The 23,935-nt window shown below is 36.0% G+C and overlaps 1 protein-coding gene across 4 annotated transcripts in view; it reads left to right on the forward strand.

Annotated features, from left to right (window-relative positions):
* The window catches only part of FBXO11 (F-box protein 11), a 91,870-nt gene that overhangs the window by 66,314 nt on the left and 1,621 nt on the right, over nt 1–23,935 (forward strand). For all 4 annotated transcript variants that reach the window (XM_080683257.1, XM_080683256.1, XM_080683258.1 and 1 more), the window contains exons 6-21: nt 315–398; nt 475–607; nt 2,257–2,363; nt 2,446–2,557; nt 2,642–2,748; nt 2,832–2,969; nt 13,227–13,444; nt 15,973–16,058; nt 16,920–17,014; nt 18,049–18,171; nt 18,259–18,344; nt 19,256–19,332; nt 19,423–19,566; nt 21,922–22,032; nt 23,025–23,132; nt 23,435–23,543. In XM_080683257.1, coding sequence (XP_080539383.1) covers nt 315–398; nt 475–607; nt 2,257–2,363; nt 2,446–2,557; nt 2,642–2,748; nt 2,832–2,969; nt 13,227–13,444; nt 15,973–16,058; nt 16,920–17,014; nt 18,049–18,171; nt 18,259–18,344; nt 19,256–19,332; nt 19,423–19,566; nt 21,922–22,032; nt 23,025–23,132; nt 23,435–23,543 — 1,838 coding nt within the window. The remainder of the gene's footprint in view (nt 1–314; nt 399–474; nt 608–2,256; nt 2,364–2,445; nt 2,558–2,641; nt 2,749–2,831; nt 2,970–13,226; nt 13,445–15,972; nt 16,059–16,919; nt 17,015–18,048; nt 18,172–18,258; nt 18,345–19,255; nt 19,333–19,422; nt 19,567–21,921; nt 22,033–23,024; nt 23,133–23,434; nt 23,544–23,935) is intronic.

Consider the following 23,935-nt stretch of genomic DNA (forward strand, 5'->3'; position numbering starts at 1 on the left):
AGATGCTACTGGTAGCTACTGGGTAGAGACCAAGAATGCTGCTAAGCATTCTACAATGCACAAGACAGCCCCCACAACAAAGGAACTGTCTGTTCCAAAGTATTAGTAGTGCTGAGATTGAGAATCCTTGTCCTTTCTTACTGAATAGTACTAAATAATATAAAATCTGGAACACCTTTTACATTGCACTATGCAACAGAAAATTAGTTGAAATAATGGATTTTTTTATATATTTTATTTAAAATATACAGTACAAAATTAGTTTAAAATGTAATGTCCTTTTCTTTTCTTTTTTTTTTTTTTTGGACACTAAGTATAAAGGTGCACATGTAAAGCCAGGATTTGCTGAACATTTCTACAGTAACCCTGCAAGATATAAAGGAAGAGAAAATATGTTGGTATGTTTGATCTGTATTTTTATAGGATTTAAAATGGTAATTTTTCAGTTCTATATTGACACTTATTTTTTTCTAGTATTATGATACAATTGAAGATGCCCTTGGCGGGGTACAAGAAGCTCATTTTGATGGACTTATCTTTGTTCATTCTGGAATATATACTGATGAATGGATATATATTGAATCTCCAATCACCATGATTGGTGCAGGTATTTTGAAATGCATTTTTATTAGAATTTTACCAATTTTATTTACATGATGGGTTTATAAAATGCTAGTGACTTAAAATTTAGGTAACTTGGTTAACACCTTAATGGTAGGAAAGAATAAGAATTAAATATCATGCATATTTTATGTGATAGAAATGAAAACATGAGAGTTCAGAAATTGCAGATATGTCTTACTTCTTTTTAAGATGTATGTATTTCTCGCCCAGCTGGCATGGCTCAGTGGTTGAGCATCGACCTATGAACCCCAGGAGGTCACAGTTTGATTCCCATTCAGGGCATATGCCTGGGTTGCAGGCTTGATCCCCAGTGTGGGGCATGTAGGAGGCAGCCAATCAGTAATTCTCTTTCATCATTGATGTTTCAATCTCTCTCCCTCTCCCTCCCTCTCTGAAATCAATAAAAATATTTTCTTTTTAAATGTAAATGTTTCTTGGTCACTACTTTGTCCAGCTGCCTTAGTTAATCATTAAGGAAAGAAAAATGTTTGTTAGCTTTATCTTAAAATATTTTTGGACTATATAAAAGCTGCTTTTATGCCAAAACCGGTTTGGCTCAGTGGATAGAGCGTCGGCCTGCGGACTGAAGGGTCCCGGGTTCGATTCCGGTCAAGGGCATGTACCTTGGTTGCGGGCACATCCCCAGTGGGTGGTGTGCAGGAGGCAGCTGATCGATGTTTCTCTCTCATCGATGTTTATAGCTCTCTATCCCTCTCCCTTCCTCTCTGTAAAATATCAATAAAATATATTTTTTTTAAAAAAGCTGCTTTTATGCTCAAGTTTCTAAGAGTAAATGTAATAAAATATTTATTGAGCACTGATCAGTCAAATCATATGCTATGATTTTTTTTTTAAGAGAGGAAGAATAGGACAGGAGGGAGGGAGAGGGGGAAAGAGAGAGAGAGAGAGGCAGAGAGACATCAATGATGAGAGAGAACCATTGACCGGCTGCCTCCTGCACACGCCACACCAGGGATCAAGCCCACAACCTGGGCATGTGACCTGACCAGGAATCAAACCGTGACCTCTTGGTTCATAGGTCAATGTTCAACCACTGAGCCACACCAGCTGGGCTCCCTCTGATTTTTTAAGGATATAGTACATAGACCATTTTAAGATGGCTAATAATTATTACTTGTTAATAAAGTTTGCATTTACTGCCCTTTCTGCTTTCCTCCCCCATTTCCATCATGAAGAAAAGTGAGGAGGGAGAGTGTAGAAAATTTCTGCCTATAGATTTTTATTACTTTCCAAATTAAGGCCAATTTTGGTAATAAATGTAAATAAATAGGTCTCTTTTGGATAATAAGTACTATTTGCAATTGAACCTTCTTAGAAGTATTATACATGGATTTCAATATGATACTCAAATAATATCTACATTAAATATGACGGCAAGTGAAATATAGTTATCAATTAAATGAGTATTAGTCCTCTCATTATTTAAAAGTAATAACTTTTAAAAGTTCGCCCTCTGAAAAATACCCAACTTAAAACAATAAAAAAGTTCTACATTACTAGTTTTATGGCAAAGTATTACTGTATTTTTAAAGTGTATTTTTTAAAGTTACTTTTAAATTTCCATTTCATCTGTCTGATAAAGGTAATATGCTTTAAATATCTTCTCCACAGCACCTGGAAAAGTAGCAGACAAAGTTATAATTGAAAACACTAGAGATTCAACCTTTGTTTTTATGGAAGGTTCTGAGGATGCTTATGTTGGATATATGACAATAAGGGTAAGAAATTTTAAGATTTAAAATAATATGTTGAAATCATTAAAGCAGTGGTTGTTTATTTAACAAAATTTCTACTTTTCAGTTTAACCCTGATGACAAATCTGCTCAACACCACAATGCACACCACTGCTTAGAGATTACAGTAAATTGTAGTCCTATTATTGATCACTGTATCATCAGAAGTACATGTACAGGTTAGTGTTTCTTTATATTTTGTTATAAAATGAGTCTCTGTGTTGTGGCCCAATAAGTTCTTAAATAAAGTATTTTCCTTACAGTTGGCTCTGCAGTATGTGTTAGTGGTCAAGGAGCATGTCCCACTATCAAGCACTGTAATATCAGCGACTGTGAAAATGTTGGACTTTATATAACAGATCATGCACAGGTATTTCTTTAACTTTGTTGTTTTATTCTTTTAAAATATTTTTTCAAGTTTTACTAATGTTTATTTCTGATTATTTGTTGTAGGGAATATATGAAGATAATGAAATTTCCAATAATGCTTTGGCTGGGATATGGGTTAAAAATCATGGAAACCCAATTATTAGACGGAATCATATTCATCATGGACGTGATGTTGGTGTGTTCACATTTGATCATGGCATGGTAAGAACATTTTTAATAGAAAAGCTGACCTCATATTAGTTAGATTTCAAATAGGTTTCAAGATTTTATAACCACCAAATTATTTGTTTCTATTATATGGTATAGGTTTAAAAGCGATTTCAGCATTATATTTTTAAATCAGTATGCAATATTCTATAAATTCATGGTTCTCACACTATAATAATGTAGAAAAGATGGAGTCCTTAGGGAATTGATGTGACATTTGAGAGGAATTCATGTCTAATCCAGTAGTTCTGAAATGTAAGTGTGCAGAAAAATCCATATATTATAAATCAGAATTTTCAAGGATCAGACCCAGGATATGCATTTTTAATAAGCATCATATGTGAGTTTAATACAGGTTGTTTATCAACTACACTTTGAGAACTAATGGTTACATTATTAATTTGACTTCCATTTTACTCCTGAAAAAAAAATTTTTTTAACTGGCAGAACGTTAGTAAGAGATACAGTGATAATAAAATATCAGCTATAATATTGTTATGCAGCAGTTAATTAGGCATCTCTATGGATGATATGTTTTAAATAATACTATGTCGTTTTACACAATTTTCTAGGAACAGCCTTTTTGAGCTCTCTTAGGCTACGAACTCAAAATAATGTTCTTGGTTGTCTGTTATACTTTTCATTTAATGTCTAATTTTCATTGAGGTAATTTTCAAGTCCTACTTACAGCATTGGCAACGTTTTTTATGAAATGGGAGAGGAGGGGGTGGTGACATGGTGGTACATAGGATTATGGTGAAGTTTTGTTTCTATTATGTAGTATTAGTCAAGCAACTTGGGAACATTGGAGGCACTTACACAAATTAATCAGTTAATGAAGGAAATTTTTTATTTTCAGCATTTGTACCTAAAACTCTAATGCAGAACTCTTTTTAAAACTGAACGAGACTATGAGGAGTTACCCTTTTATCAAGTTCTGATTCGAACTACTGGTAAATGGTTTCAGACCATTCAGTCTTCATCATTTGTGGGGTAACTGTAACCTGAGAGAAACCGTTCACTTACAACTTGGGTTGTAGCATAGACCTGTTGATAAAAAAGCAGAGTGGAGATGACCATTTGCCCTTTCCAGCTAGAATAAAGAAACTGACATTTTGTTGCAAATTGTACTGCTTTCTCCAAGGAGGTGGGAATTGGGGAATTTGAGCAAAGGTTTGGAGGATGTCAAAACATAAGAATCTTGAGATTCTGCCCTCCCTTAGAGGCCTGCATTGGTTATAGTTCCTAAATGGTGTCTTACTTTGTAATGGAACTATACTATGCTAGTATTTATTTGCCTGTGTTGCCTTAGACTGCCCCAGAGTTAACGTACTATTCAAGTACCATATTTATGCATGCCCCTGGTCTCATTCACAAATGATTTGAGGTACCAAGATAATTTTAACCTGGGTAAATTCCCTCATTTTTAAAAGACCTATGATGATGTTTACTTACTAAAGTTCATCGTCATCATTTATTCCTCATCACACACTCCATACAGTTTATTTTTTATAAATTTGGGTTTGAAATTTTTATAACTTTTTTTAAACAACTCTAGGCAGTGCTACAGATAAATATTCCCATTAAGGATTAATGAAGAGATTTATTAAGATAATATAGATTTGTAAGGGAAGAGTCAAAATAAAGTATATGTTGGGTCTGTTGTGTGTTTTAGTATTGCGATACAATCTTTTAAAATCCTTTGGTAGAATGTTCTTCTATTCCAAGGATATGGCAGGCCCTCGCATAATGTTGTTTTGTTGTAATGTTGATGAGGGGGAAGGGGAGATTCCAGGCTGGGGCCACTGTCTGTGTGGAGTTTGCATGTTCTTTCCAAATTTGCATGAGTTTTCTCCTAGTGCTCTGGTTTTCCATGTCGCAAAGATGTGCATATTAGGTTAATTGGTGTCTAAATCGTGAGTGTGCCCTGAGATGGAAGGGCATCCTGTCCAGGTTTGGTTCTTCCTTGCTCTATGAGCTACAGGTAGGCTCTGGCCACCTGTGACCCTAAACTGGAATAAGCAGGTTGGAAATAATCATCTTATTTTTATTAATCTTTCTTAGATGTATGTATAGCTCACATTTACTTCAGTGTCTAAAGTAAGTGTTTTGTGTCTTAATTTAGAAATTTGGTCATGTTTTTGTAACCAGAAATACGTTGTAGAAACTTAACTCTTGCTTATGTCAGCCAGTGGTTAAATTAGTTTCTTTATATGTCATCTTGCTTAAAATTGTAGTAAGGACTTAACTCTATTCTTTTGGCTGTCTTCTTTGCGTTGCACCCCATGATTGGTAGGGCATCACTAAAAATAACCTTTTTAAAATTTGACATGGTTTCTATAGAACTTCAAGGAACATCAGAATAAATATTTAAACTAATTTTTGTGTTGTCCTCTATCTTTATGTTATTTAATTATATTTATATTTTTATTCTCTGAAATGGTTTTTATCTATTACATACTTAGGATTTAAATTTCTGTACTTATAAGAATGAATCATAAAAGATTTTTTAACCTATCTCTACCCCATTATTTATATTCTCATTTGTCTTCTGTAAAGGTTTATAACATTTATAGTTATCGCTCTATGTTTACTCTATATTTTTTTAAATATATTTTATTGATTTTTTACAGAGAGGAAGGGAGAGGGAGAGAGAGTCAGAAACATCGATGAGAGAGAAACACTGATCAGCCGCCTCCTGCACACCTCCCACTGGGGATGTGCCCACAACCAAGGTACATGCCCTTGACCGGAACCGAACCTGGGACCCCTCAGTCCACAGGCCGACGCTCTATCCACCAAGCCAAAGTGGTTAGGCTACTCTATATTTATTTATCTTCAGACCTTTAATCAGAGTTTCTCCATTCCTGAATTTTTTTTTTTAATATATTTTATTGAATTTTTACAGAGAGGAAGGAAGAGGGATAGAGAGTCAGAAACATCGATGAAAGAGAAACATCAATCAGCTGCCTCCTGCACACCTCCTATTGGGGATGTGCGTGCAGCCAAGGTACATGCCCTTGACCGGAATCGAACCTGGGACCCTTCATTCCGCAGGCCGTCGCTCTATCCACTGAGCCAAACTGGTCAGGGCCTTTGCTGAATTTTTTATTTTGATTTATTCTTGGAATGGCTGAGCTTTGTCATCTAGGTGTTTTTTATTTTATTTTATTTTTTAATATGTTTTTATTGATTTTAGAGAGGAAAGGAGAGGGAGAGAGAAATATCAATGCTGAGAGAGAATCATTGATAGGCTGCCTCCTGCATGCCCCGTACTGGGGATTGAGCCCAAAACCCGGGCATGTGCCCTTGACTGGAATCCAACCCAGGACCCTTCAAGTCTGCAGGGCGACGCTCTATCCACTTAGCAAATCAGCTAGAGCTAGACGTTTTTTATTTTTTTTTAATGGTTTCTGGTATTGTAGCCTTAAATTCTTGCCACTTGAAAGTGGCCTATCCATTAACTTTAAACTTGGTTGAGTGTTTAGTTTTTATTATACCGGTACTTTCTTTCCCTCTGAATTTTGTAGTCATTTTTAAGATAAGTCCAAGGTTTTTTGTGGGTTGGTTTTTTTTGGGTTTTTTTGGCACAGAGCGGGGGATCCCTTTCTGGTGGAGATTTGCTTCTCTGTTCATATGTTTATTCTTTCCTTTAGAAACTTGGCTATCTTCTATTATCTATATTACTGTGTTCTTTTACTTAAAGTTTTGTGTGATTTCTTCAAATCTATGTTCTTTATTATCTCCATAATTTTGTCTCCTTTTCTGTTTTGTTTTCAGTTGGTTTTTATCTCTAATTTTTAATGTATTTTTATTTTATGGACTCTTTCTGACATAGGTAAAACTCGAGAGAACGGTATAATTAATCCCCATATACCCACCTCCACCTTCAACAACTATCAATTCATGGCCAACTCTGTTTAATCTATACCTCTTTGCTCACTCCTTACTCTCTTCTTTATTCTCTGTTTTTTGTTGGTCTTTTTTTTTTTTTTTTTTTTTTTTTTTTTACGCAAATCCTGACATCATTATCCCATCTGTAAATATTTCCGCATGTATCTTTAAAACTAGGGATTCTTTCTTTTTTCTGTCTCACATAACCACAATGTCAATCTCACTGCTAAAAATAATGTTCAGTTCCCCAATTATCTTTGTTTAATATTAACTCCATTGAAGAGTGTTATTTTTGTTCAATAAAATTAAAATGCCATAATGATGCCAAATTGATATAAATTTTTTGAGACAGCCTGGTCAAGCGTGGCTCAGTGGTTGAGTGTCAACCTATGAACCAGGAGGTCACAGTTCAATTCCCAGTCAGGGCACATGCCTGGGTTGCGGGCTTGATCCCCAGTAGGGGGCATGCAGAGAACGCCGATCAATGATTCTCTCTCATCATTGATGTTTCTATCTCTCCCTCTCCCTTCCTCTCTGAAATCAATAAAAATAATAATAAAATAGAGTTTTTGAGACATTTATTCTAAGTTTATGAATTTAAGTCATGACAGATTCTCTGTGTTGAAATCTAGCCATCCTTTCTCTTCTCTCACTTTGCTTTGGATATTCTTCCTTAGATAGGAAACTTAAGTTTTATATGACAGAAATTACACATAATGTAGTGTTTTCTTCAGATTTACTTCTTATGCCTGAAGTTATTTCTATGAAAATATTACTCTGTTTCCTCTTCTCCTGTGTTCTATTCATCACTTTAGTAGGTCACTGGGTAGGCTTATTAGAATCTTCAGTGACTTAGAAGAAACTATCTGGCTGAATGTTTAAGGTAACATTTGTGCTCTCAGCACCCTGTTTTCCTTATCCAGATTTCATAGAATTTAGCAGGTATTTTATAGATTATAGTTTGAAGTTATGGAAGTTTATTTCAATGAAAATAGCATATTTTTTTCTCCTTTTTGTTCTTTTGGGCAGTGGGTTTGGAGAGTTTTAAGAGAAATAATTGAGTGCCTTTATATTTAATAAAGAATATTTCATTTCAGAAATTTTTAAATAAAAAGTGTTTAGTCTCATCTTTTACTTTTATATCAATGTTAAGTTTTTAAATTGATAGAGTAATAATTTGCAGTAATGTGTCTGGCAGAAACTTAGAAATGCTTTTGCCTATAACTTTATGAGCTTTTATTTTAAATATAGAATAAACTATTAGCAATCTTGTATCTTCTGGTAGGGCAGTAAATCACATTATAAATGGGGTAAAATGTTCATGCCTTTGGAGTTTTGCATAAATATTGGAACTTTTTTTTTTTAATATATTTTATTGATTTTTTACAGAGAGGGAGAGAGAGTCAGAAACATCGTTGAGAGAGAAACATTGATCAGCTGCCTCCTGCACACCTCCCACTGGGGATGTGCCCACAACCAAGGTACATGCCCTTGACCGGAACCAAACCTGGGATCCCTCAGTCCACAGGCCGACGCTCTATCCACTGAGCCAAACCACTTAGGGCTATTGGAGCTTTTGTGATTTGCATTTAAATTCTACCTACAGTCTGTATTGCATTTAAATTCTACCATTTTGCGCTAAAGGCATCTCAACAAAACACATGCATTTCATTAAAATGTATTTTAAAGCATAATTACATTAACTAGAGCCCTTTAACCCAGAATAATAATGAAATAGGTTTCCTTGTAAAATTATAAAACTATAAGTCAACCAGTGGTTCTTTATGAATGTAATAAAGTCACAGTTATAGCAGAGGCCTATGGTTTTAAGACATGAAAAAACTTTTTTGTTGCTTTCTCTTCTTGAAAGTTACTCTAAAACAATAGATAGAGATTACAAACTGCATTGTTGGTAGATGTAGGGAACATTTTTAACCATAATCTAAATTAAATATGGCCCTGACTGGGTAGCTCAATTGGTAGAGCATAGTCCTGATATACCAAGGTTGCGGGTTTGATCCTAGGTCAGGGCACATACAAGAATCAACCATCAACCAGCCCTAGCCGGTTTGGCTTGGTGGATAGAGCATTAGCCTGCAGACTGAAGGGTCCCAGGTTTAATTCTGGTCAAGGGAATATTCCTTGGCTGCAAGCACATCCCCAGTAGGGGGTGTGCAGGAGGCAGCTGATCAATGTTTCTCTCTCATCAATGTTTCTAACTCCCTATCTCTCTCCCTTCCTCTGTAAAAAATCAATAAAATATATTTTTTTAAAAAAGAATCAACCAATGAATGCATAAATGAGTGGAACAACAAATCCATCTCTCTCTCTCTCTCTCTCTCTCTCTCTCTCTCTCTCTCTCTCATCAATAAATAAAAATAAATATGGTAAGTGACCTGTGCCTATGACCAGGGTAACCAGTCCACATTAGAGCAGGTTATAAAACCTGCTTGTATTTAGGAAGATAAATTGGTAAAACTAATGTGGAATGTAAATATGTTAGGTAATTTAAACAACTGGTAGCAAGTTTAGAATAGATTATCACTAGAGATTTAAGCAAAGGAGAAGGACAAAATAACTACTACAGGGAAAATAAAAAATTGTGCAGCAAAGAATATATAGTTATACTTGACAGCTCAGCTCTGACTAGCACACTAATCTAACCACATTATGATGTAACTACATTGGAAGAGCATATGAATGTTTGTGATGAGGAATAGAAATGTAGGAAAGTTAAATTCTCATCTTCCATAATAGGAAGTCAGTAAATAATACCTAATACTGAAAACTCAAGATACAGCAATACAAATCTTTACTTAAAAATATAATGCTAGATTGCACTAGCCGGTTTGGCTCAGTGGATAGAGCGTCAGCGTGCAGACCAAGGGTCCCAGGTTCAAGTCCCATCAAGGGTTCGTACCTCGGTTGCAGGCTCCTCCCCGGCCTAGGCCCTGCCTGGTTGGGGCCATGCAGGAAGCAACCAATCGATGTGTTTCTCTCACGTCGATGTTTCTCTTTGTCTCCCCCTCTCTCTTCCACTCTGCCTAAACATAAATGGAAAAATAACCTCGGATGAGGATTAACCAAAAAAAATGGAGGTAGCTGAAAGAATTTAAAGTATGGGCCTCTGGCTGAGGGAAAATAAAGAGAGTGGTTTGCTCTTTGCCTAAATAAACTTGTGAATCTAGTTGACTCCCATTGTACAAAATTAAAGCCTAAAGAAAACAGAGAAAGAGCTTTCCCACATTTGAATAATTTTTAGTAAATATACAGCAAAGCATACTTGTAGTATTACTATATGTTTAACTTGGATAGCCAGTACATAACAGTAGCCTGCTACTGGAATCTTCATGGAAGCCCAATAAATAGCAAACCTTTCCCTGCCTGGCCGGCATGCCTCAGTAGTTGAGCGTTGACCTATGAACCAGGAGGTCACAGTTTGATTCCCGGTCAGGGCACATGCCTGGGTTGTGGGCTTGATCCCCAGTGTGGGGCCTGCAGGAAGTAGCCAATCAATGATTTTCTGTCATTGATGTTTCTCTCTCTCCCTCTCCCTTCCTCTCTCAAATCAATGAAAATACGTGGTTTTTTTTTAAGTAGCATACCTTTCCTCGCTGCATTAACAAATTAAGAAATAAAGCCATAAAGTAACAAGAGTAGGCTGAAATATTATCTTTATTGCTCTTAAAGTTGGAAGATACAGCTTAGAATGAAAACCAAATTGGGTCTGTTTAACTGAACCCCAAAATTAAATAGGCTTGCCCACTTAGTCATAGGCAGTGTTTGTGAGTTGTAGCAGAAGGCATACTATCTTCTCTCTTCCATGAGGAAAAGGGTGAAGCTGAATTGAGCATACCCAGTTTATTCTTTCCCAGGTTTACTAATCAGGTAAGTCATTTAACTCTAGGCAGAGAGAGACTGAGAGACTAATTGAGCTCCCTTCTTAGTGATAAAAACATCAGAAAAATGTTTGTTTCAATAGAACATTAAGTTCTTTTAGTTTATCCTGTTTTTTAATTTGTTTTTGTTTCTTTGATGTTCAGTTTTGCCATAATAGTCTGTATCTTCACCCAGTGAACATTTATTAGGTATAAAATCAAAGAAGAAAAAAATTTTTCATATTTAAAGAAGCTATTTTTTATGTAACCCTCAATTTTAAAAAAAATTATAATCCATATGTAAAGTGGTAAATTAGAAATAATTTACACTTTATCTCTGTAAAATGAAACCTGAAAACTACTTCTGAATGTTATGCTCAGAGGTCCATGTTTTTAAAGCATTAAATATGTATTGTACTACAGTAGTAGTCAAAATTACATCCTGTTTTAAACTCTTCTAGATTTCTGTGGCAAGTTTGTCACATCCTACTTGAGTGCTTGTTGTGTGTGTGTAAAGTTTGTATAGTTGAATAGTTCTCTTCAGGAGCTTATGATCAGGTGCAAATGGATATGACAAAATATAGAAATAGTACAGGCCAACACATGGAAGGTAGCATAAGAAAATACATAGTGTTAAAGGGAGCACGTTTAGTCTATGTGTGTGGTGAAAAGTCACAATTTTGCTATTGAGTGCCACATATTTCTTCTGAGCTAATCAAAGGGTGTGAGGATGTCGGGGCACTGCACAAAATATGGAACATTTAACAAATCTACACTAATAAGAAAGATGCAAATTGGCCGTACCTTTGCGACGCCCACCAGCCAATCAGGAGTGGGTATGCAAATTAACCCAACAAAGATGGTGGGTTAATTTGCATACACAGGCACCAAGTGGCTGGGGGTGGGGCAGGGTGGGACACTTGTGTCATCGCCATGGCGACGATACAGGTGTTCCACATAGCCCCAGCAGCTCTAGGCCTCTGGGCAGCATGGGAAGGCAGAAAGGCAGTTCGGGCTGGAGCAAAGGCGGTGCCAGCATCCAGGGGAAGGAAGGCCCTTTTTTTTTTTTTTTTTTAATTTTTTGGTATTTTATGGAGAGGAAGGGAGAGGGATAGAGAGCTAGAAACATCGATGAGAGGGAAACATCGATCAGCTGCCTCCTGCACACCTCCCACTGGGGATGTGCCCGCAACCAAGGTACATGCCCTTGACCGGAATCAAACCCTTCAGTCCACAGGCCGATGCTCTATCCACTGAGCCAAACCGGTTTCGGCAGGAAGGCCCATTCTTGCATGAATCTTCATGCATCGGGCCTCTAGTTTGTGTATAATCATTGTTCAGGAGCCATGCTAATCTCTGTATTCTAGTTTTAATATATGTGCTGCCAAAACAAGCTCAAACACATTCCGTTGAAGGGATAGACAAAGGAAATAAAATGGTTTTTTAGAAATGCCATCTTATAAGTCTTATTTTTTCTCTTAATATTCAATATTGATTGAGTCTTAGAATTTAAGATATTAGTATTGGAGTACTTTTTTTTTCCTTAAATCTTCACCCGAGGATATTTTTCCATTGGTTTTAGAGAGGTAGAAGAGAAAGGGAAGTAGAAGAGAGAAACATCGATGTGAGAGAAACACATTGATTGGTTGCCTCCTGCACATGCCCTGACCAGAGCCCGGCTGGGGAGGAGCCTGCGAGGTTTGTGCCCTTGACCAGAATCGAACCCAGGACCCTTTGGTCCACAGACTGATGTACTATCCACTGAACCAAACAGGCCAGGGCAGTGTTAGAGTACTTTCATCCTCATTACAAAAGTAAGTAAAACATCCATTGTAGAAAATTTAAGAAATTCAGAGAGGTTATAAAGGATACAAATAAATATCACTACTCAAATGGTCATACCTTCATGTTTTTGTTTAATCCTTCAGGTTGTTTTTCTTTAGTAAAATTTAGGTCATATTTAATGTATACTACCTTGAAGAATATACTGTTCTTTTCATTTAACATGATAGTGTGTATACCTTGAGCATAAGTCTTCAAAAACATTTTATTTAGCTAGTTCACTATTATGTGGCTAGGATGAAAGTTATTTTGTGTGTCTTTTTCTGTAGGCTCTGCTTATATCCTTATGTCAACTTTTTAGAAGTTAATTTCTTGGGACAGTTTTAAGGCTACAAGGACTTAGTGTCTTTAATACTTATAAATCTTTTGTTGAAGGAAATGCATACTTAACTATTTTTCTTTCCTGGTGTTGAATATATTCAGACTAATTAGAGTATTTGTAGTTTTGTTGTACTGAAATTAAAATATTTCCTTCCATGTTTATCATTTGAAATTTAGTAAATATCTTTGTTTTATTCCTACTCTTGAACATCTCTGATACTTAATTTTGACGTGTACATTTAAAAATGTGAGTTTTTTTTATGTTTCTTCTAGGAAACTAGCCTTACCTACAGGTTTAATTTCTGTATTTCTTCAGGGTTACTTTGAAAGTTGCAACATACACAGAAACAGGATAGCAGGCTTTGAAGTAAAAGCCTATGCTAACCCCACAGTGGTTCGATGTGAAATTCATCATGGGCAGACTGGAGGAATATATGTCCACGAAAAAGGAAGAGGACAGTTCATAGAGAATAAAATCTATGCAAACAACTTTGCAGGTGTATGGATTACCTCAAATAGTGACCCAACGATAAGGTATTTATAAGTATTATGAGTGGAAATTACTTTTTTACTTTGTTTTGTAAGAAAAGTCAAGAGCCCTAGCCGGTTTGGCTCAGTGGATAGAGCGTCGGCCTGTGGACTGAAGGGTCCATACCTGGGTTGCAGGCTCAATCCCCAGTGTGGGGCATGCAGGAGGCAACTGATCAATGATTCTCTCTCATCATTGATATTTCTCTCTCTCTCTCCCTCTCCCTTTCTCTCTGAAATCAATAAAAATATATTAAGAAAAAAGAAAAGTTAAGATACTTAGCTTTAGCTCTTAATGTTTCCCTAGATACTCGACCACTATAAAATAACTTTTCCTAGTAAAAGCCTGTACATCTGAATGAGCATAGCTATTGCATTTATTTTTTGTGTGTGTCCTGTTCAGTTTTTATCAGTGATCTAAGCTGTGTACGATATTACTTCCTGAACAATTCTAAATGCTGTGATTTTAACTTTAAATTCATCACAATGCATTGTAGATGAGAAAAAAAGGGCTGTGGCCTTCTCTTAGAACCAGAATGACCTGTCTCTTTTTTAAAGAATAGTTTATTGATTTTTTAAAGAAAGGGGAGCCCTAACCAGTTTGGCTCAGTGGATAGAATGTCGGCCTGCGGACTCAAGGGTCCCAGGTTCAGTTCCGGTCAAGGGCATGTACCTTGGTTGCAGGCACATCCCCAGTGGGGGGTGTGCAGGAGGCAGCTGATTGATGTTTCTCTCTCATCTATGTTTCTGTTTCTCTCTCATCGATGTTTCTAACTCTTTCTCCCTCTCCCTTCCTCTCTCTGTAAAAAATCAATAAAATATATTTTTTTTAAAAAAGAAAGGGAGAGAGAGAGAGAGAGAGAGAGAAACATTGATGTGAGAGCTCAACATGAATCAACTGCCTCTTGCATGCCCCCTACCAGAGATTGAGCCAGCAACCTCCTTGTGCATGGGACGACACCCAACCAACTGAGAGCTACAGCAGCCAGGGCTTTTTTTTTTTTTTTGGTTGGTGGGTTTTTCTTAAGAGTCCGCCAATAGAATAACTCAGGAAACTGTCTCAAAGATTTTGATCAGAGCGACTAAGAATAATAAAAAGTAAAAACTTAAACCTGATGTGTGTTTATTTCTTTTTTTATTGATTTCAGAGAGGGAGAGAGCAATAGAAACATCAATGATGAGAGAGAATCATTGATCGACTGCCTCCTGCTTTGGATTGAGCCCACAACCTGGGCATATATCCTGATCGGGAATCAAACTGTGAAACTCCTGGTTCATATATTGACACTCAACCACTGAGCCACGCCAGCCAGGCCTGTCACTTTTCTTTAATAGTTTCTGCCACTCCCTCTGGCCACAGTAAGGAAACAAATAGATCCAGTCTTTTTTATTTTTTTGTTAATCCTCACCCGAAGATATTTTTTCCATTGATTTTTTAGATAGAGTGGAAGGAAGGCGGGGGAGAGAGAAACATCGATTGGTTGCCTCCTGCACATGCCCCGACTGGGGCCAGGGATGGAGCCTGCAACCAAAGTAAGTGCTTTTGACCACCAGAATTGAAACTGGGACCCTTCAGTCCATGGGCCAATACTCCAACCACTGAGCCAAACCGGCTAGGGCAGTGGTCGGCAAACTCATTAGTCAACAGAGCCAAATATCAACAGTACAACGATTGAAATTTCTTTTGAGAGCCGAAAACCGACTTCTGCGCATGGGCCACGAAGTTTCAATTGCACTGTATGTGCGCGCCCACACGTGGTATTTTGTGGAAGAGCCACACTCAAAGGGCCAAAGAGCCGCATGTGGCTCGCGAGCCGCAGTTTGCCAACCACTGGGCTAGGGCAATAGATCCAGTCTTAACGGCATTGGTTAAGACTGTTGTACAGAGCTATTATAATTTAATTAAAGACCATGACGTGCCCTGGGTTTGGCTCAGTGGATAGAGCGTCGGCCTGCGGACTGAAGGGTTCCATGTTCGATTCTGGTCAAGGGCATGTACCTTGGTTGCAGGCACATCCCCAGTAGGGGGTGTGCAGGAGGCAGCTGATCCATGTTTCTCTCTCATTGATGTTTCTAACTCTCTATCCCTCTCCCTTCCTCTCTGTAAAAAATCAATAAAATATATATTTTTTTAAAAAAAGACCATGACGTATTTTTGTCAAATTTTATTTTCCACTGGTTTTCATAGAAAGTATAATATGGAATTTCCATCTTGTTAGTATTCAACAAATGCGTCTAGAGCAGTTTTATAAAAATTATTTTGAATGAGTTAGTTGTTCTAAGGAGAATTTTCAAGAATGCTCTTTTGTCTCAGATATTAGATGACTTTTCCAAAGCTTTAGGTCTTAGAACTAGAAAGGAATTTAGAAATCATCTAGTCTGAGTACCTCATTTGATGGATTAGGAAACTGAGGATCATAGAAGTTAAATAATTTTCCAAGGTCACATGACCATGAGTGACCTTACAATTAATTGTATAAAACAAGTAAGTTTGCTGAATAGATTCTTATTTTTATTATTTCATGTAATTATAGGGGGAATTCTATATTTAATGGAAATCAAGGGGGAGTTTACATCTTTGGTGATGGACGAGGCCTTATTGAAGGAAATGACATTTATGGTAAGCATGTGGCTTTGGTCTATAAAATTTTAGAGTTTGACTTCTCTACCTCACAGTAGCAAAATGGAACAGTTTGACACTATCCAAGTAGAACTGATCCAATTTTTTAAATTCTCATTAAAGATTTTCTGTGATATTTATTCACCTACAAACATTTACTAAATACCTACTATGTACCTGGCACTATGCCAGATACCAGGGATCAAAATAGAAATAAGGTAGATAGATTCAAGGAGTATCTACAGTTTCCTTAAATTATTCCATTGTTTGATAATTAATAAATTATTGCTATGGTAGTTTGTTACTTTGGTACTACTAGGAAGGGAAAATAATCCTCATTAAAACTTAGCAAACTACTGATGTCTATGTGCTAGACACTGATATGTTCCTGGACTTTCTCCTTTGCTAACACCTGATAATACATAAAGTTTACTCAGTGTCAGGCACTATTCTGAGCACCTTATCTAAATTAAGTCATAGAATATTCACATCAACCCTGTGAAGTAAATACTATTAAATAGCTACATTTAGTGATCAAGAAACAAAGGTACAGAGATGGTAAATGACTTATTCAAAATCACATAGGAAGTAGACAGAATTCCTGGGATTTAAAACTATGCAGCCTAACCGATTGTCTCTACCCTTAACCACTATACTTATAATGCCTACAATCCTTTGCATTTATTTTTTTACACTTAGTTCCTTCAGTTTTGTCTTGTATTACTCATGGGCCATAAGTATCTTTCTGAATATTACATATTACATATTTCACAGAGTTGTGAAATTACTACAGAATGTAAGACTTTTACTATGTTTCGCTAGGCTCCATATGTTGATACTGTAACTTTTATTTTTAAATAGGAAATGCATTAGCAGGAATTCAGATTAGGACAAATAGTTGTCCAATTGTTCGACATAACAAAATTCATGATGGCCAGCATGGTGGGATTTATGTGGTAAGTTAATGAATAGAGTTCTAGAATTTCATACATCAAAACCAGAGGAGTAGGGAGGAGGGGGCAGAATTATGTTTAGCTTAAGATAGTCCAACTTTTAGAGTATGAATCTGTAACTGTCTTTAATATTTAGACAACGAATAAGATTCTTTTCTCCCTGCCAGTATATATGAAAGACTTAATTTTATAGTGTGTGTAGTGTTCTATAAAATTTAATTAACTGACTAAATTTAGGCATAGGAAATACACCTTTATATTAAAGATTTTTATTATAATTGGCAATATGAAGTAACAACTGATTGTCAGTCTTGAGTTATATTTGTTGCACTGGAATTTTGCCAGTGTGACTACTGTATGAATCTCTGAAATTTTCCAAAAGTAATAACACTGAAAATACTAATAATACTAGACTTGAATATTTTTATCTTCTGAAAGGCCAATTTTCTTTTGAATTTATGTTGCAATATAATTGAGCATCTCCCAAAATTTTAAAACCTGTGTATGTCCTCTGGTCACCATGGTATCTGAAACTGTTACAACTGATTCAAGTAAGAAAATAATAGGATCCTAATTTCTGAAAGATTTTTGTGAAAGTTTTTTGTGACTTATTTTTATTTACAGTTCTAGAAATATTCGTGTCTCTAATCTGCTAAAAATAAAAATTTTAGCAACCCTGAAACCTTATCATTTTGAAGTAACTTTACCAGTGATAATGTGAAATAACTGTTAACTTACAAAATGAGAGATCTTCAGTTTGCTCTATATCTTAGAATGAAATAAATGATTTTGCTAAAAAAAAAATTGCATGCTACTGCTCTTATGATAGATTTAAAAGTACATAACCACATAAAGAACAGTATAAACATTTTAGAGGCCTAAACTTAGAGGCTACATAAAAATGTTATCATTGCCTCCTTACCTTGATAACAAAATTTTTTAAGTTTGTTAAAACTGTCTTTAAAGAGAGGAATACACTATAAACTATATTTTGCTGATACAAAATGGATATTGTAATGAGTGTATCTTTTATTTAGCATGAGAAAGGACAAGGTGTAATAGAAGAGAATGAAGTCTATAGTAATACTCTGGCTGGAGTCTGGGTGACAACTGGCAGCACTCCAGTACTGAGAAGAAACAGGATACACAGTGGCAAGCAGGTAAGATTATCTTGGATTCCTGTATGAGAAATCATTGTTTTATTAAACACTTTTGTCATATGAATTAATTTTTTTTTTTAATTTTAGGTTGGTGTTTATTTTTATGACAATGGACATGGAGTGCTAGAAGACAATGATATCTATAATCATATGTATTCAGGGGTTCAGATAAGGTAAATGTTTTCACATTTGGCTTTTTTTGGGGAGGGAATGAGAAATACGTGGAGTATGTAGAAGAAATTTTCTTATTCATTGCTCAGTCTTTATACCTTTGTGTGTCTGTAATTCACACTCTGCCATACTCTTGCCTTAAATTGTCAGATTATAACTTTTCTTGGACTAGTTGAGGCCAGCATTCAATGTACTCTATCAAACTTGGATACTATGGAAGACTATATAAAATACTTGTGAACTATGCCTGACATGTTGTAGGCATTCGTAAATGGAAGCTTTTGTTTTTATGCTGTTTGTATAAAATTAATAGTCTTTTAAACCCCTCTTCCCTATATTGTAACAGTTTTTGGAACTATAGTAGTCCTAATCATATAATTGAACCCTTCATTTTACATAAGGGGGAGTACATAATAATAATTTATTTTTACCCCCTCCATTTAGTTTACATGATAAGAAACTATAGTAATAACATAAAGTATAGTTAAGTGTGTTCTGTGGGAAATAAAATTAAGCTAAATTAAATGAATTTCTTTGGCAGACTTTCAGAGCATTTCGAAGGATTCCATTGTATAGTTAATTCTTTTTTTTTTTATTTATTTAAGTATAGTTTTATTTATTTCAGAGAGGAAGGGAGAGAGAGATGGAAACATCAATGATGAGAAAGAACTATTGATTGGCTGCCTCCTGCACGCCCCACACTGGGGCTATAGCCTGCAATCCAGGTATGTGCCCTGACCAGGAATCAAACCATGGCCACCTGGTCCACAGGTTGACGCTCAACCTCAACCACTGACCCATACCAGCCAGGCTATAGTTAAATCTATGATTAATGTGTATTTTTTCACTGTTACCTCATGGCATATAGGAACAGAAGCAATTAAAATGGCATTGTTTTCTATTCTATTCATAGGACTGGAAGCAATCCCAAAATTAGGCGCAACAAAATCTGGGGAGGACAGAATGGTGGAATTCTAGTTTATAACTCCGGTACGTATAATCTTTCATCTGTTTCGCAGTGCTAATAGTCTTCAGGAATATACTTTCTAAGTAACATAACCTAAATTTTTGCATTTATAGGTCTCGGCTGTATAGAAGACAATGAAATATTTGACAATGCAATGGCTGGAGTCTGGATTAAGACAGATAGTAACCCTACACTAAGAAGAAATAAAATCCATGATGGAAGAGATGGTGGCATCTGTATATTTAATGGGGGTCGAGGTATTGTTGTTAATTTTGCATTAGTAAAAACCCCAATTTTCAGTTATTCTTCTTTTATATCTTTAACCATCAATGGCATTGCCAGTTAACATGAATCTCAATTTTTTTTCTTATCAAGTCTTGAGATGGTTTAGGAGATTAGTGCCTAGAGTTAAAGGAAACAGATGTTTACAGTATTTTTCTTTTCTTTCTGTACCACCATAAGTATGTCAGTTTGTTAGTTAGTAAGGCTTTTTTAAGGTAGCAGAATTTGTTCACAGCCTCTGTGGACTTTTTATTATTCAGAAGAGTGATATAATTATAATAAACTTGAGAGTCAAGTTATAGAACTAGGTTTGAGGACTTAATTGGTCTGTAAATATATGAAAATGTCTGTAATAGATAAGTATTGCTTTGTATCTATTTTACAATGATGTTTGTTGGATAATGGAATTAATGAAGCTAAGGTGTGCCGGGTTTGGTATCCATAAAGGCCAACTCACTTTGTATTGAGGCAAAAGTTGCACAGTCCCTGCCCTTTGAAAATTCATGTTCATGAAGAAAGACTGGGAAAGAATGTCTAATGCAAATTTATCACCATTCCTGAAATATCAATGACCCGACATTGTGTGCTCACCTTATGTGGAAAGATAGCTAGTTATTATGACATACCAAGATTTAATCAACAAAATTTACTGCAACCAAGCAAGGATGATTTTCTTAAAGACATACTCTCTCCAGGAGTTTATAATCTAGTAAATCAATAAAGTAACATATCTCTGTTAGGAGTCTTTAAAAGATATAATGAGGAAACTACAGAATGGTGGTTTTATTTGCAAGGTGCTGAGAAAGATTCATGGAGTAAAATCATTCTTGAAATGTCTCTTGAAAATTGAGTCTTCACAGGAAAATGGTGGGAGGGCGTGTGGGAAGCAGGCCATTCCAGGTTTAGAAAACATTCTTTCACTCTTTCATTTTTTTATTCCTAATTGAACACCTCTGTACCAACCACTGTGATACAGATACTAAAGATATAATGGTGAATAAAACAGTACTACATCCAGAAAGTTTACAGTCTAATGGAGTAGCACATTGTAAACAAATGTCTAAATAAAACTGGTTTATTTAGTAAGACAAGAGGTACTGGAAGTTAAGGCTGGAGAAAGGGGACTAGGCCCAAATCATAAAAGGCTTTGTATATGCAGTATGGAGTTAGGACATCTTAGCAATGCAATGGCACTTGAGGTTAGTGGACATGTGTAAGAATAGAGGCAGGAACTTGGGACACTCTTTTCAGGGGAAAAGGAATTCAGAGGTCAGTACCAGGTGGGTCAGATATCTATAAAAATAAGACCATGTTTCACATCTTTAGGGAGCAGAGAAACACTAGTTCACAACTAACTACAATTCACTGTACATAAGTAGGTTTTATAGGAGCAATACTAGCTAATATTTAGTGCAATGTATTTCTATATGTATTAATTTAATCCTCATAATAATTGTATGTGGTGATATTGTGCCCATTTTAAAGGAAACTGAGACCATGAGAAGTAAGTTATTTGCCCACTCAGAGCTAGTTAAGTGGTGGAATCAATATTTGAAGACCTGAAGTCTGATTCCTGGCTGACTCTTAGCAATTGTTAAACTGCCAAGAGAATTAATAATTTGATTAAAGAAAACTGAAAACTTTCCAGAGGAAGTGACATTAGCAAGATAGAGTACAGGACATTCCAGAAGAGGAAATAATATAAACCCAAGGTATTAAGGATTTAAATATTCAGAACATAGGTAAATGAGATAAGTAGCTTGGGGGGGAATATTTTCAAAGGCTTTAAATGGCAAGTTAATTTCATACTTTATTATGAAAGGTTTTTTTTAAGCAGAGAAAGGGACATGATAAAAGAGTTGTAGGAACCTGGGAAAATACAGCAGCAGCTGAGACTGGAGTAAAGGAAATTGATCAAAGAATCATAGTAATAATGGCCAGAAATAATCAGAACTTGAACTGAAACGAGGGTACAGAGGTTCTAAAAATATTTCAAAGGAATTAATTGTAATTCAGCAGCATTCAGTGAGAATCATCTATGTGCCAGGCACAGACGATGCAGTGGTGAGTAAACTAGACATGGTCCCTGCAACCATGGAATTTGAAGTTTATTAGTTAGAATGTATACCTGCAATTTTTTGCCTAAACCTTGCCTTAAATGCTGAATTACTAATGAACTTTCTTTTTGGCTGGAAAATTAATCCTGTGAATTTTACAATGCAGTTAAATAAGAAACTTAAAAAAAAAAAAAAAAACCTAAATGCCACCAAAAAGGCTACTAAAATTTGTTATATGCATTAGCTTTAATCTGAGAAAATATTTTATTATAGGTCTCCTTGAAGAAAATGATATTTTCAGGAATGCTCAAGCAGGTGTTCTCATCAGCACTAATAGTCATCCAGTCTTACGGAAGAACAGAATATTTGATGGATTTGCTGCAGGTTTGTATTTTCTTCTGTTACCTGTAGCTTGTTTTTTTCTATACATTAAAAATGGTTGGTTTTTAGTATTTTTTGCCTAATAACTAAAGGTGTGCCAAGTGTGCTGCCAAAGTGGCAGAATGCCTGTCCGTTAACAATGAGAGTACCTAATCCAAGTTCTGGATTCTTCCACAAACTGTAAGAAATATTGCTCTTTGCTGTTCAGTAGTAATTATGAAACATTAATTGGAATAGAATAAATGCAACCTTTGTACTGCTATTAGGAATACAGAAAAATTCTAGCCCTCTGACCTCACAAACACATTATTTTTACATCTTGGTAAATTAAATCCAAGTATTATCCTATATAATAAAAGCCTAATATGCTAAATGTCCAGTCATACATTCAACTGAAGAGTAATATGCTAATGATATGCTAAGGCTGCTCAACTGCTCGCTATGATATGCACTGACCCCAGGGGGCAGACGCTCCCACTGGTAGGTTAGCTTGCTGCTGGGGTCCGGCTGACCAGGACTGAGACAGGCCGGACACACCCTGGAGCCCTCCTGCAGTCCCTCTGGCCGGCCAACTTCCTGCGTCCCTCCCTGGCCCTAATCATGCACCAATGGGGTCCCTTGGCCTGGCCTGCGCCCTCTCGCAATCCAGGACCCCTCAGGGGATGTCCGAGAGCCAGTTTCGGCCCAATCCTGCAGGCCAGGCCAAGGGACCCCCTGGTGCACAAATTCATGCACCAGGCCTCTAGTGCATATATATTTCAACTTTTTGCTAGTGCATTTACTTTTAATAATCCAAATAACCATCTAGTTCCTTTTCAGCATATAAACCAGCTGCTACCTAATCATATTCCTAGGCACTGTTCTCTTAGTTTGCAAAGAAATTTTAAAATGTCATTATTAAAAGTAGTACATTTGTACTTTATTCCCTAGTTAAGAATTAAGTTCCTTTTAAGAAACTAGATAGTGATGCATCTGCTGTTTAAATTTTACTTCAGGTATTGAAATTACAAATCATGCAACTGCAACATTAGAAGGCAATCAGATTTTTAACAACCGGTTTGGAGGCTTATTTTTAGCATCTGGTGTTAATGTGACAATGAAAGGTATGTTGGAGTCTACATTCTGCTTATAAATACATGCACTATGCCATGAAAAGATAATATTCAAAAGCCAGTGTGCTTCGATAACTCAATTCCTTCTGTCACTCTACAAAGTTAGCAACAGCTCAAACTATTTTCATAGAAAAAAGTTTTGACTTAATTCTAGTTAGAATGTCTTGTACAAGGAAAATCCATTTCTTTGCTTATTCATTAGTTACCTTTTGACTTATTAAAATAATCCTATAATCTATATTTTTAAGATTAAATCTGTCCTCTAGAATTTCACTTTTTTTCTTTTATTACAGATAACAAAATAATGAACAATCAAGATGCCATAGAAAAGGCTGTTAGTAGAGGCCAATGTTTATATAAAATATCAAGTTATACCAGCTATCCCATGCATGACTTCTACAGGTATATTTCTAAATTACTTGTTAGTCCAGAAAAGGAGGAAGATGGTGATTCCCCTCCCCCCACCCCGTTAAATGTGTGAGTAAAGGAAAGAGTAAATTGGTTATTTGCCAGTGGAAAGACAATATAACTTAACTGTCCACATTGAGTTCTATGGTCTATTGGATGATCCTGTTTGAGACCATAAATATCAGAAAAAGCACAAGTCCATTTAAGTGTGGAGTGGATGTTGATTCCTCTCCCCAAAATTGTTTCAGTAGTGCTGAATAGGCAAGTTTCAACGGCCTTTCTATAATTGTTTTCCTCAGCAGAAAATCCATTTAATTAATTTTAGTCTCTACAGAACTATGGGCTAGAGCCACAAAAATTTTTAGTCTCTTTTGTAAGCCAAAGCT

Source organism: Plecotus auritus, assembly GCF_963455305.1.
Source record: "Plecotus auritus genome assembly, chromosome: 8".
In the NCBI taxonomy this organism is placed as follows: domain Eukaryota; kingdom Metazoa; phylum Chordata; class Mammalia; order Chiroptera; family Vespertilionidae; genus Plecotus; species Plecotus auritus.